The sequence below is a fragment of the Chiloscyllium punctatum genome, chromosome 36 (assembly GCF_047496795.1).
Source record: "Chiloscyllium punctatum isolate Juve2018m chromosome 36, sChiPun1.3, whole genome shotgun sequence".
NCBI classification, from domain to species: Eukaryota; Metazoa; Chordata; class Chondrichthyes; order Orectolobiformes; family Hemiscylliidae; genus Chiloscyllium; species Chiloscyllium punctatum.
In genome coordinates this window covers 26,448,052-26,461,469 of record NC_092774.1, presented here as the reverse complement: position 1 = coordinate 26,461,469, position 13,418 = coordinate 26,448,052, and the positions used below count along the sequence as shown (strand labels likewise).

The following is a 13,418-nucleotide window of genomic DNA, read 5'->3' as shown; positions in this document are numbered from 1 at the left end:
TGCTCCCTACCTGGGTTCACTCCAGTTGCTACAAGTGAACAAATTTCCTCCCCCCACACTCCACCCACCGCTTCCCCCCTCCACCCCCACACTGCTTCCTCCTCCCCCCCCCCTTCCTGAACAGTTAACAAAAATCCCTTCTCTTCACAGAACCCTCACTGTTCTAACAAGTCCACACCAACCTCTGAATGGCAACATCACCACACCCATTCCCCTACTCCTATTGCTCTACATTTACCCCTTGACTAATACATCTAACCTGCACATCCCTGGGCACTGTGGGTAATTTAGCACCGCCAATCCACCCTAACCTGCACATCCCTGGGCACTATGGGTAATTTGACCTGGCCAATCACACCTTACTTGGACAAAGTTAAAAATCACACAACACCAGGTTATCGTCAAATGGGTTTATTTGGCAGCACTAGCATTTGGAGTGTTGCTCCTTCATCAGGTGGTTGTGGGGTGTAAGATCATAAGACACACAATTTCTGGAAAAGCATTAGAGTGTCCTGGCATTGAAATGATATATTGAACAAACTTGGATCGTTAAGCCTTTCATCTTTTACAATGGATTGCAGACATCATTAATATGTAAATCCCAGAACTTCCTGTAAGGCACCTTCTCAGGATAACTAAGGCTTTATAACAAAAGGAGACACCTCAGCTCAAACAATGCATTAAAGGTGTGAGGTCAGAATCTGTCTGTATCCTAGTCTAGAGTCAGACTGGTTCTATTTCCAATGTGGAATTTACAAAATATTCCATGTATTAACTGCCTGCAGATTGTGCATTTTCTGAGGAAAATAGAACGCATATGTAAATATCATTCGGCAAACACAAATTCACCCCCATGGACTTGTGCATGTGTGTGCATGAGAGAGAGAAAAAGTCTGTTTCTATGCTGTATATCTCTATGTAAGGGTGAGAGAATTCCTCAAATAAGGCACTGTAGGAATTCTGGGAGAGTAGTATTTCTGGTTTACTTCCTATTGAACAACATTAAGCACAAGCACCTACTTATTTCTAATTTTGGTTCACATTTCTTGTTTTATTCCCTATGACTACACTCGGTGTCTGGATGGTTAACAGGCTGGGAGATTTGGGTCTGGATTGACTTATTGTTCCGGAAGGTGTAAAAAAAAGGGGGTCAAAGCATCAGCAGAAATCCAGGAGGGGTGAGAAATCAGGACCTGAAATCTGAGCTGACACCAGATTACCCTGTGATCAGTGCTTTGATTACCTGTGCTAACTCTCCTTTATCTTGCTTTCCATTTGATCAACTGCTCAATATTGAGGATCCAATCCTTGTCATCCTGGAGCTGCTGTACCTTATCCTGAAGGGTCTGGTTCATGCTGATTAACAGAGCCACACTCAGGGGAATCTAATTGAAACAAACAGAATACTCAGTGGTCTGGACAAGTTGATGTTGGGAAGATATTTCCATTGGAAGGAGAGACTAGCAGCCGAGGGCACAGCCTTAGAGTAAAGGGAAGACCTTTCAGAACGGAGATGAGGAGAAATTTCTTTAGCCAGAGAGTGGTGAACTGATGGAATTCATTGCCACAGAAGTCTGTGGAGGTCAGGTAACTGAGGATATTTAACACTGAGACAGAAACAGTTCTTGAGTATCAAGAGGATAGAGGGTTACAGGGAGAAAACAGGAGAATGGGGCTGAGACACTTCTCAGCCGTGATTGAATGGTATGGGCAGATCCAGTGGGCTGAATGGCTTAATTTCTGCTCTTATGAATAGGAAAGGCTCAGAGATATATAGGCCAAACAAGGTAGGACTAGTTTAGTTTATGAATATAGTCAGCATGAAATCAAGTATCTGTTTCTGTGCTGTACGATTCTGTAACCATTCTTAAAACCATTTTTCTGTTCCCTCATAACCATCCACTTCATTGTTGTTCAAAAATCAGATGAACTCAGCCCTGAATATATTCAATGAACCCCTCACCCCCCACCCCTAACCACAGGAAGGCCCCACCCCACTTCCAAACTCAGTTCCTCTTGCTAATACACCACTTAGTGCACCTGTCTGACAACGGGTATTGACTGGTGTAGAAAGACACTGAAACCTCTTTGTACCTCCACATAACATTCCTGATGAACGGCTAGTGTCCAAAACGTCAACTCTCCTGGTCCTTGGATGCTGTCTGACCCGCTGTTCTTTTCCAGGGCCACACTGGTCAACTCTGATCTCCAGCATCTGCACTCCTCACTTTCTCCATATCCCAACATATCACCATTAAAACAATGCACCTCCTTTCTGCTTTCGTTTTCCCACAGCAAAGGCTATATTATCACATTGCAGTCATGCATTTGTCATGTGTTTGCCAATTGAGACACAGATCTGGACCAACATTTCGAGACAAGTGAGTACTGCAGATGCCGGAGATTAGAGTCGAGAGTGTGGTGCTGGAAAAGCACGCAGGTCAGGCAGCATCCGAGGAGCAGGAAAATTCCTGATGAATGACTTTTGCCCGAAACGTCGATTTTCCTGCTCCTCGGATGCTGCTTGACCTGGTATGCTTTTCCAGCACCACACTGTCGACCAATATTTCTACACTCTGTCCCCACCCTGAATTCACTCCCTTTCCTTTCAGTTGTTGGAAGTCAACAATTGAACGCCAGAATGAAAAAGAGAGTGCCGTACTCAGTTGTTGGACGGAGGAAGAAAGTTGCAGTTTGGGGTAAAGCACAGTCTTTATTCAGAGAGACAGGAGCAGCAGCACGAGCTGCTTCAGAAGCTCATTGTCCAACTTCCGCATTTAGACAATAGCGATGCTCTGATTGGCAGGAGGACAAGATTCCTTCCGGTCCTCCCGAGTTCCCCATTGGTCCATCAAAAGTATGTCATGAGTCGAATGTGCGAACAACCAGGCGCATGCACAGTCTTTTGCTGACACCAGCGGACATGCGCAGTGCTTGCTGACACCGAGCGGCATGCGCATTATGCTCTTCAGAAATGCTTCACGTTCCTGACAGATTTGAAGTCTCCAAATGCCAATCGGAGGAAAAAAAAAGTTGAACCACAATTTCCTTCCCCCCACCCCCCACGGCTCGACATTGTATTCCTTTTGCATTTTGGCTGGCTGCACAAATTTGCATTTCTTTTCCCTCAGTTAGGGGAGCCACAAACTGGAGGGCATCGGTTTAGGTTGAGTGGGGAAAGATGAGGCACCAAAGGATTAGAAAAAACGGGTGACATTTAATTTGCCTCAAAAAATGCCAGAACTAGAGGACATTAGTTTAGGGTGAGTGGGGAAAGGTTTAAAACGGACCTAAGGGGTAACTTGTTTCACGCAGAGGATGGTAAATGTATTGAATGAGCTGCCGGAGTGGAGGCTGGTACAATTACAACTTTTAAAAGGCATCTGGATGGGTGTACGAATAGGAAGGTTTAAAGGGGTTTGGGCCAAGTGTTGGCAAATAGGAATAGAATAATTTAGGATATCTGGTCGGCACAGACCAAACTGTTTCATTCCATGCTCCATGACTCTATTTCTATATAGAACCAATTTGACAATATTAGAATAGGCAACTCACCCCTTACAGCCTGTCCTCAACTGTGGCCAAACTGCACATATTTCAACACAAGTTTCAGAAAGATGCCTGCAGCTTTTTTAAAAAATAGAACTGAACATGCTTTAATGTTTTTTCTGAATAGCTATTCTCAATGTTAAAGATCAGCCATTTCTCGTGCACCCCCATCTCCCAGGTAGAGTCATCACCATCTGTCTCTCTCTTCTTACAAGGGCTTGATACAGCGATCAAAGAGGGATGGAGGCACGAGAAATAACAGGTGGTGGGGAAAGAGAATGGTTGAGGCGGGAGGAGCTGAGGGTGGGTGGCAAGAGAGAGAAAATGGACAGGGGACAGAAAGAGAATGGACAGAGGGCAGTGACACTACAAATCCCACCCTCCCCCAAGACCACAGTAATCATTTCTCAAGATACAAACGGCTAAAGCAGTAGAATCCCTGCAGGCCATTCAGCCCATTTACCTCACACTGACCTTCCAAATAGCATCCCACCAGACCAACCCACTTACCATACAGCCCTGTAGTTCCCCATGGCTTACGCACCTGAAAATGCACATCCCTGGACACTTCAGCACAGCTGATCCACCCTAAACTGCAGATCTTTGGACTGTGGGAGGAACCCACGCAGACACAAGGGGGACAATGTGCCAAAGTCGCCTGAGGCTGGAATCAAACCCAGCACTGTGAGGCAGCAGTACTGACCACTGAGCCACCATGCCACCCAGAGCTTTGATGTTCTGCTTTATCTTTTTAGCTTCTGACTTCTCATGCGCCCTCAGCAGAGGCTCTGCCCTCCTGAGATTTGTGGACCACACCCACTGCAGCCTCCCTTTCCCACTTCTCCTGTCCTGAGCACGTCGGTTCCTGAACCTGGTGCCAGACAGACACCGATGCCATCTGGTCTCCTGCTGCCAAATTCAGAGAAAGACGACAATCAACTGTTAATATTCTGCCCTTACCCCCAGTGTCCCCCCACCACTCAGCCAGTTAGCTCCTCCCCCTGCCTCCCAACCTCAGATCCCCTTTACCTGTGTGATTCACACTCACACCCTTCTGACCGTGTCCAGTGACCTCATCAGAAGGATCTGTCCAGAGGGGAATGACCATCTCCTGGAATAAAGTGTCCGGTTAACTTTCCCCATGACGTGTCTGCAGCCTGGCTTCCAACTCCATCTCTCTGAGCCAAAGGTCTTCCAGCATGTGTTTACGCTGAATCACAGCACCCAGGACCTCCCACCTTCTGCAAAGTGAAAGACAAGTCTCACCCTGCCCTCTCCAATGTGTGTGTGTAGATTAGATTCGATTCTCTACAGTATGGAAACAGGCCCTTTGGCCCAAAATGTTCACATTGACCCTCCAAAGAGTAACCCACCCAGACCTATTCACCTGCCTTAAATTTACCCCTGACAAATGCACCCAACACTATGTGGAATTTAGCATGACCTGCACATCTTTTGGATTGTGGGAGGAAACTGGAGCACCCGGAGGAAACCCATGAGGAGAATGTGCCAACTTCACATAGACAGTTGCCCGAGGTGGGAATCGAACCCGGATCCCTGGTGCTGCAAGGCAGCACTGCTAACCACTGAGCCACCATGTCACCCAGTAACTACTGAATTGTTTCTACTGGCCAAGCAGAGGCCGATAGCCAAGTTTGGAACCCATGAGGACGGTTTCAACCGGGACCTTGGGTGACTACACTGCACTTAACACTGTCTCTCACTCCCACACATACACACACAGACCCTCTCTCACACACACCTCCCACACTCAAATCCATGCACACACCCCTCACAGGTTTATACTCCACTGCATCGACACACTTTATCAAGCATGCACATGCAAACACTCCATCTCTCTCTCTCTCTCTCATGCACACGCGTACACACACACACACACACACACACACACACACACACACACACACACACAAACAAACCTATGCAGTGAATTTGCATTTGCAGATACATTGTGCTTTTTGAGCAAAATACAATCTGCAGGTAGTCAATCTATGTAATATTTTATAAATTCCTACCTTGGAAATAGAACATGTGAGACTCAGGACTGGGATACAGACAGACTTGAACCTCACACCTTTCTTGCTTTGTCTGAGCTGAGATGTCACCTATTTTTACAAAATCTTAAGTCATCAGGAGAATGTGACTTAAAAGTAGTTCTGGGATATACATGTTAATGAACCAAAACCTGCAACCCATTCGAAAAGATGAAAGACTGAATTGCAACTGAACTTGTTCAGGAAATCTTATCAACTGCATGGCACTGTAATGTTTTGCGATAAATTCTATGTCTTATGATCCTGCTCAACACCTACCCGATGGAGGAGCAGCGCTCCGAAAGCTAGCGCTCCCAAATAAATCTGTTGGGACTCTAACCTGGAGTTGTGTCGATTTTAACTTTCTCCACCTCAGTCCAACACCAACAACTGCCCATCATTTCGAATGAACACAGCCCCCACCTCCTGGTGCTGCCAGGAAACTTTACAATGCCCATAAAACAACACAGTACCTGCACTCCTGAAATATCTGCAATTTCCAATGATACGAGCTACTCATTCACTGTTCCATCTGATACACGACATTGGAAACTTAGTGCAGGAGGCTGAAAGAAATCAACAGGTTTAAAACAAAAACCATTTGAAGCTCAAAGCCATCAATGAGAGTCTGAGCCTGGCGGTAAGTTCAGGTAACCCTTTATTGTGACCCAACTTTGTTACAGCTTCAGATTCCCCCCCAGCAAAAAGGGAATGGGAGGGGGAGAGAAAGGGGGCGGGGAGGCATGGAGGGGGGGGCTTGGGTGCAGTGTGGAGTCAACCATAGGCCAGACAGGGTAAAGGATGCAGCTGGGACGACTGAGTGAATCCTTTCCCACAACGGCAGTTTCCTTCCTAAAAAAATGGCGTGAGTGAATCAGATGGGGTTTTCTCACCCCAACACCACCCCCGGCTCCCACCCCAAAATTGTCTTCATCGTTAGACTTGGAACTCCAGATTACTGACTGAATTCCAATTTCACCATCTGCCACGGCAGGATTCGAACCCGGGAGGCCCCAGAACTGGGTTAATACGCCAGTCAATAACGGCACTCAGCCGTCATTCCTTCAATGCCTCTACTATGGTACGTGAACTTGCTGGTGCCTCCGCAGGTGGGAGGAGCAGGTGAACACTGAAGGGCCTCTCCCCTATGTGGACCTGCTGGTGTTTCTGAAGTGTGATGGCCTGGGTAACGCACTTCCCGCACTCGGGACAACTAAAGGGCCTCTCCCCCGTGTGTATCCGCTGGTGAGTCTGGAGGTTGGAGGCCCGGGCAAAGCCCTTCCCACACTCGGGGCACCTGAAGGGCCTCTCCCCGGTGTGGGACCGCTGGTGTCTCAGCTGGGCAGAGGCCTGGGTAAAGCACTTCCCGCATTCACAGCAGCTGAAGGGCCTCTCCCCCGTGTGGACCCGCTGGTGGGTCTGCAGGGTGGAGGAATCGCTGAAGCCTTTACCACACTCTGGGCAGCTGAAGGGCCGCTCTCCTGTGTGGAGCCGCTGATGGATCAGCAGGGCAGAGGCCTGGGTAAAGGCCTTCCTGCATTTGGAGCAGCTGAAGGGCCTCTCCCCTGTGTGGACTCGCCGATGGGTCAGCAGGTGGGAGGAATCACTGAAGGCCTTCCCGCACTCGGGGCAGGAGAGTGGCCTCTCCCCCTTGTGGATTCGCTGGTGCCTCAGCAGGGCGAAGGAATTGCTGAAGACCTTCCCACACTCGGGGCAGCTGAAAGGCCTCTCCCCCGTGTGGACCCGCCGGTGGGTCAGCAGGGCGGATGCCTGGGTAAAGCCCTTCCTGCACTCGGGGCAGCTGAAGGGCCTCTCACCGGTGTGACTGCGCCGATGAGTCTCCAGGGCAGACAGGGCACAGAAGCCTTTCCCACAGTCGCCACACTTCCACGGTTTCTTCACGGGACGGGATTCCTCAGGTTTCTCCATGGCCGAAGGTTCAGCCCCACCCTGCCGTGAATTCCTCTTTCCAGTCTGTATAACTGTTTCAGGCTCCACACTCACTGCGGTGCAACGTCGGGTCTCTCATCCAGTCCCACTGATTCTAAAAATGCACTCGAGCAGGAAGCAAACGCTTTGCTCCTTCTCACAGAATCACAGTCAAAAGTCGTTGCAGTCCCGATGTCCCAGTGTCACTGTCAGACATTGATGTGAAAGTGAGGACTGTAGATGCTGGAGAGTCAAGACTTCAAAAGTGAGACGCTGGAAAAACACTGTAGGTCAGGCAGCATCTGAGGAGCAGAAGAGTCAATGCTTCGGGCATAAGGCCTTCATCTGTCGATTTTGAAATTTCTGTCTTCAGATCTTCAAATACTCTGTAAAGAGAGATTACAAAAGTCATTACACTCAGTGCAGGGTAACAACTCTGAACAAGCAATTCTACTTTCTGCGGAATATACTTTTCTTTTGTTATTCCACAAAATTGAAAGCACCATCCCACACTCTCTCCCTCCTCTGTTCTCACTCCACTCTAATTCTCCTCAAGGTGCTGATTCAGATTCTTACAGATGCAACCAACAGAGTCATAGAGATGTACAGCATGGAAACAGACCCGAACCCAGGGAAAAGACTTTGTCTATTTATGCTATACATGCCCCTCATAAATTTGCAACCTCTATAAGGTTACCGCTCAGGCTCCAACGCTCCAGGGAAAACAGCTCCAGTCTGTTCAGCCTCTCCCTATAGCTCAAATCCTCCAACCCTGGCGACATCCTTGTAAATCGTTTCTGAACCATTTCAAGTTTCACAACATCTTTTCGTTGGAAGGAGACCAGAATTGCACGCAATATTCCAACAGTGGCCTAACCAATGTTCTGCACAGCCGCAACATGACCTGCCAAGAGTACAAAATTAACATGAAAGAAGTCTTCGATAAGCATTTGGTAATTAAAAGTTTGACAAGGCACTGATGAAATGCATCCAACAATCTTGAAGGAAGGGACGACAGAAATTGTAGAAGCCATAATTTATCAGTCTTCCATGGACTTGGAGGAGGTGCCAGACTAGAGAACTACAAACATTGCAGCCTGGTTTAAGAAAGGTTGTAAAGGTAATCTCAGCAATTATAGAGTCATAGAGATGTTTTGCTATCCTATCTCTCCCATAAAGGCTGACAGAACAGGCTGTGAGCAGGAGTCTGCTGGGCACCACCTTCATTAATCAAAAGAGAAAGAGCTATTGATTCAGCACCTCAGTAAATCTTGAGGCAGTCTTGGCTCCTATGCACATGTTGGGATCCATGTAAGGAGATGTTTATAGTTTGCTTCTGTACTTAGAATTCATAAATTGAAGCCAGTGTACATTTTTAAAATCTTCAAGATTAAAAGTACAGAGGAGATCAATATTATACAACAATCCAACAACCCCGTCCCAGGACAACATGCGCCTGACCCTCACAAAGATGGCGGCCGGTTGCCCGGACAACCCGAGAGCTCCTTCGCCGGTGAAGTAAACACTGGGGCCTGTGGGGCTTCTATTGGAGGCCTCAGGCCTCCCCCTAGGAGTTTATAAACTCCCCAGTCTCCCTCCTCCCGCGGTTCCCAATCCTACCCTGTCTCACTGTCTCCTCTCCCCGGAGGCAGGAGCCAGGTCTTGGCGCTCGGGCCTGGCCACCTCCCCGGGATGTTTCTGAAACCTGGTCCTGTCCTGAAGGAGGATCACCGGGACCCGAAACCCGTCCTCACATTTCTCCCGACACGAGCTGCCGGACCTGCTCAGCTTTTCCAGCGGCTCCTGTTCTTGTTCCTTCAGCCGCCGGCGCCATTCCTCCCCCACACTCAGTAACACTGTCATTGTCCGGCCGCGGGACCTACACTGCACATGCGCCAACACACAGGGGGCGTGGTCCAAACAACGTCGCCACCATCTGAGGGGGCGTGGTTGGGGAATCCTCCAACCAATAGGGGACAATGGGGGTTGGTTTTCCCCGCCCCCAGCCCCTGAAAGGTGGGTGTCATTTAAATGTGAATGTGGTTTTCTTTTTAATGTTCAGCCTGTTCAGGAATGTTACTCCAGACCTTTGGAAGGCTGAAACATCGGGAAACTTCCAGACACAAACAAAGGGGTTTTAAAAAATGAATAGAAATAGGGAAGGTAAATTACAAAAGAAGCCGAGTATAAAATATCAAAAGCTTCTATTGTTGTGCCAAAGGGAACAGAGTCGCTAAAGTAAATGTTGGTTCCTTGGAAGATGAAACAGGTGAGTTAATAAGGGGAACACTGAAATGACAGAGCTGCTAAATCAATACTTTTCCTCAGTTTTCACGTTGGAGGACAGCAGTACCATTCGGATTGGAACGAGCAAGTCAAAGTCAAATCAACGTCGATAGGTACACTATTAGGATTGAGGGCAAACAACTCCCCTAGTCCTGATGGCCTACATCCGAGGGTACTAAAGGAAGTGGCAGTGGAGATTGTGGATTCATTAGTTACAATGTTCTAAAATTCCCTGGACATGAGAAAGATTCATTGAGTTTATTTAATACGGAGATAGGTAGGTTCTTGATTGTCAAGATGATCAAAGGTTAAGGGGAGAAAGCGGGAGAATGGAGTTGAGAAACGTTTCAGCCATGATTGAATGGCTTAATTTCTGCTCCTATATCTTAGGACCCTATGGTTCCAGTGGATTGGAAAAATGCTAATGTAATGCCTGTATTCAGAAAGGGAGGCAGGCAATATGTGGGAAATTGCAGACCAGTTAGTTTAACATCTGTTGTTGGGAAGGTGTTAGAGTCAATTATCCAGGAAGCAATATCAGGACATTTGAGAAGTCAAAACTCTATCCATCAGAGTCAGCATGGTTTTATGATGGGCAAATCAGATTTGACTAAGTTCTTCATCGATGTAACAAGTGGATAATGATGATCCTGTAGATGTAATACATCTGACTTTTCAGAAGGCATTTGCTAAAGTGCCACTCAAAGCGTTAATTTGCAAGGTTAGATCATATGCGATATGGGCTGATTTATCAGCTTGGATAGGTGACTGGCTGATGGGCAGAAGACAGACAGTCCGAATTGATGGCTTTTTTTTCTGGATGGCAAGATGTGGCAAGTCAGGTGCCACAGGGTTGGGTCCTTGGACCCCAGCTATTTACAATCTACATTAGTGACTTGGATACACGTATAAAAGGCTCATTTGCCAAATTTGTGGATGACACATAAATAGGCGTGATGGTAAGTTGCAATGAGGAAACATGAACCTTTCAAATGGATCTAGATAGGTTAGGAGAGTGGGACAAAATGTGGCAGATGGAGTTTAATGTGGATAAGTGTGATGTCATGCATTTTGGTAAAAAAAAACCAAAGCAACCTATTATCTAATAGATGGTTTGGGATGATCTGGTGCAGAGGGATCTGGGCATCCTCACTTTCCAACCATAGACCAGGACTGCCATAGGTTTAAGGGTTTAGATGGAGAGGAATTTGTTGAGTGTGTTCAAGAAAGATTTCTGATTTAGTATATGGATATACCTATGGAGAAGGTGCAAAACTTGACCAACTCTTGGGAAATAAGGCAGGACAGCTGACTGAGGTGTCAGTGGGGGTGCACTTTGGGGCCAGTGACCATAATTCTATTAATTTTAAAATAGTGATGGAAAAGGATAAGCCAGATCTAAAAGTTGAAATTCCAAATTGGAGAATGTCTCATTTTGACAGTAATAGGCAAGAACTTTCAAAAGCTGTTTGGGGGCAGATGTTTGCAGGTAAAGAGACAGCTGGAAAATGGGAAGCCTTCAGAAATGAGATAACGAGAGTCCAGAGACAGTATATTCCTATTAGGGTGAAAGGAATGTCTGGTAGGTGTAGGGAATGTTGGATGACTGGAGAAATTGAGTGTTTGGTAAAGAAAAAGAAGGAAGCATATGTCAAGTATAGACAGGATAGACTGAGTGAATCCTAAGAAGAGTATAAAGGTAATAGGAGTATACTTAAAAGGGAAATCAGGAGGGAAAAAACTGGACATGAGATAACTATGGCAAATAGGGTTAAAGAGAATCCAAAGGGTTTTTACAAATATATTAAGGACAAAAGGGTCACTAGGGAGAGAATAGGGCTCAAAGATGAGCAAGGCAACCAATGTGTAGAACTACAAGAGATGGGGGGAGATACTAAACGAGTATTTTGCATCAATATTTACTCTGGAGAAGGAAATGAAAAATATAGAATGTAGGGAAATAGATTATAACATCTTTAAAAATGTCCATATTACAAAGGAGGTGGTGCTGAATGTCTTGAAACATGAAGGTGGATAAATCTCCAGGACCTGATCAGATGTACCAGAGAACTCTGTGGGAGGCTATGGGAAGTGATTATTGGGCCCCTTGCTGAGATATTTGTATCGTTGATAGTCACAGGAGAGGTGCCAGAAAACTGGAGGTTGGTTAACATGGTACCACTATTTAAGAAAGGTGATAAGGAAAAGCCAGGGAACCTGACATCGGTGGTGGGCAGGTTGTTGGAGTGAAATCTGAGAGACAGGATTTACACATATTTGGAAAGGCAAGGACTGATTAGGGATAGTTGCCATGGCTTTGTGCGTGGGAAATCATGTCTCACAAACTTGATTGAGTGATTTGAAGAAGTAACAAAGAAGATTGATGAGGGCAGAGCAATGGACATGATCTATGTGGACTTCAGTAAGATGTTGGACAAGGTTCCCCAAGGGAGACTGGCTACAAGGTTAGATCTTATGGAATACAGAGAGAACTAGCCATTTGGATACAGAACTGGCTCAAAGGTACAAGGTGGTGGTTGAGCATTCTTTTTCAGACTGGAGGCTTATGACCAGTGGAGTGCCACAAGGATCGGTGCTAGGTCCACTACTTTCTGTATTTTTTATGCAAATGACTTGGATGTGAACATCGAATGTATAGTTAGTAGGTTTACTGATGACACCAAAATTGGAGGTGTAGTGAACTTCGAGGAAGGTTACCTCAGATTACAATGGGATCTCGATCAGATGTGCCAATGGGCTGAATAGTGGCAGATGGAGTTTAATTTAGATGACTGTGAGGTGCTGCATTTTGGAAAAATAAATCAGAGCAGCACATCTACACTTAATGGTAAGGTTCTAGGGAGCATTGTTGAACAAAGAAACCGTGGAGTGCAGGTTCACAGTTCCTTGAAAGTGGAGTTGCAGGTAGATAGGATAAAGAAGAAGGTGTTTGGTATACTTTCCTTTATTGGTCAGCGTATTGAGTATAGGATTTGAGAGGTCATGTTCTGGCTGTACAAGAGTATGTTTAGGCCACTTTTGGAATAAGTGTACAATTCCGGCATCCTTCCTCTTGGAAGGATGTTGTGAAACTTGAACGGGTTCAGAAAAGATTTACAAGGATGTTGCCAGTGTTGGAGGGTTTGAGCTCTAGGGAGAAGTTGACTAGGCTGAGGCTGTTCTCCCTGGAGCGGAGGCAGCTGAGGGGTGACCTGAGAGGTTTATAAAATCATGAAAATCATGGATAGGGCGAATAGCCAAGGACTTTTCCCCCAAGATGGAGGAGTCCAAAACTAGAAGGTATAAGTTTAAGTTGAGAGGGGGAAAGATTTAAAAAGGAACTAAGGGGCAACGTTTTCACACAGAAGGTAGAGCGTGTACGGAATGAGCAGCCAGTGGTGGAGGTGGGTACAATTACAACATTTAAAAGGTGTCTAGATGAATAGTTCGGATTTAGAGGAATATGGAGCAAATGCTGGAACTTGGGACTGGGCCAGATTGGAATATCTAGTCGGCGTGTATGAGTGGAACTGAAGTGTCTGTTTCTGTGCAGTGTGACTCAGTGTATAACCGCTATGACCGAAACTAGAACTTTTTACT

At 46.4% G+C, this 13,418-nt stretch overlaps 1 protein-coding gene across 1 annotated transcript in view; it reads right to left on the bottom strand.

The window, feature by feature from the left end:
• Positions 1 to 6,244: 6,244 nt before the first annotated feature.
• Positions 6,245 to 13,418, bottom strand: part of LOC140460050 (uncharacterized) — a 22,964-nt gene continuing 15,790 nt past the window's right edge. Inside the window, exon 3 of the mRNA XM_072554456.1 lies at positions 6,245 to 7,627. Coding sequence (XP_072410557.1) covers positions 6,660 to 7,627 — 968 coding nt within the window. The 3' untranslated portion in view covers positions 6,245 to 6,659. The remainder of the gene's footprint in view (positions 7,628 to 13,418) is intronic.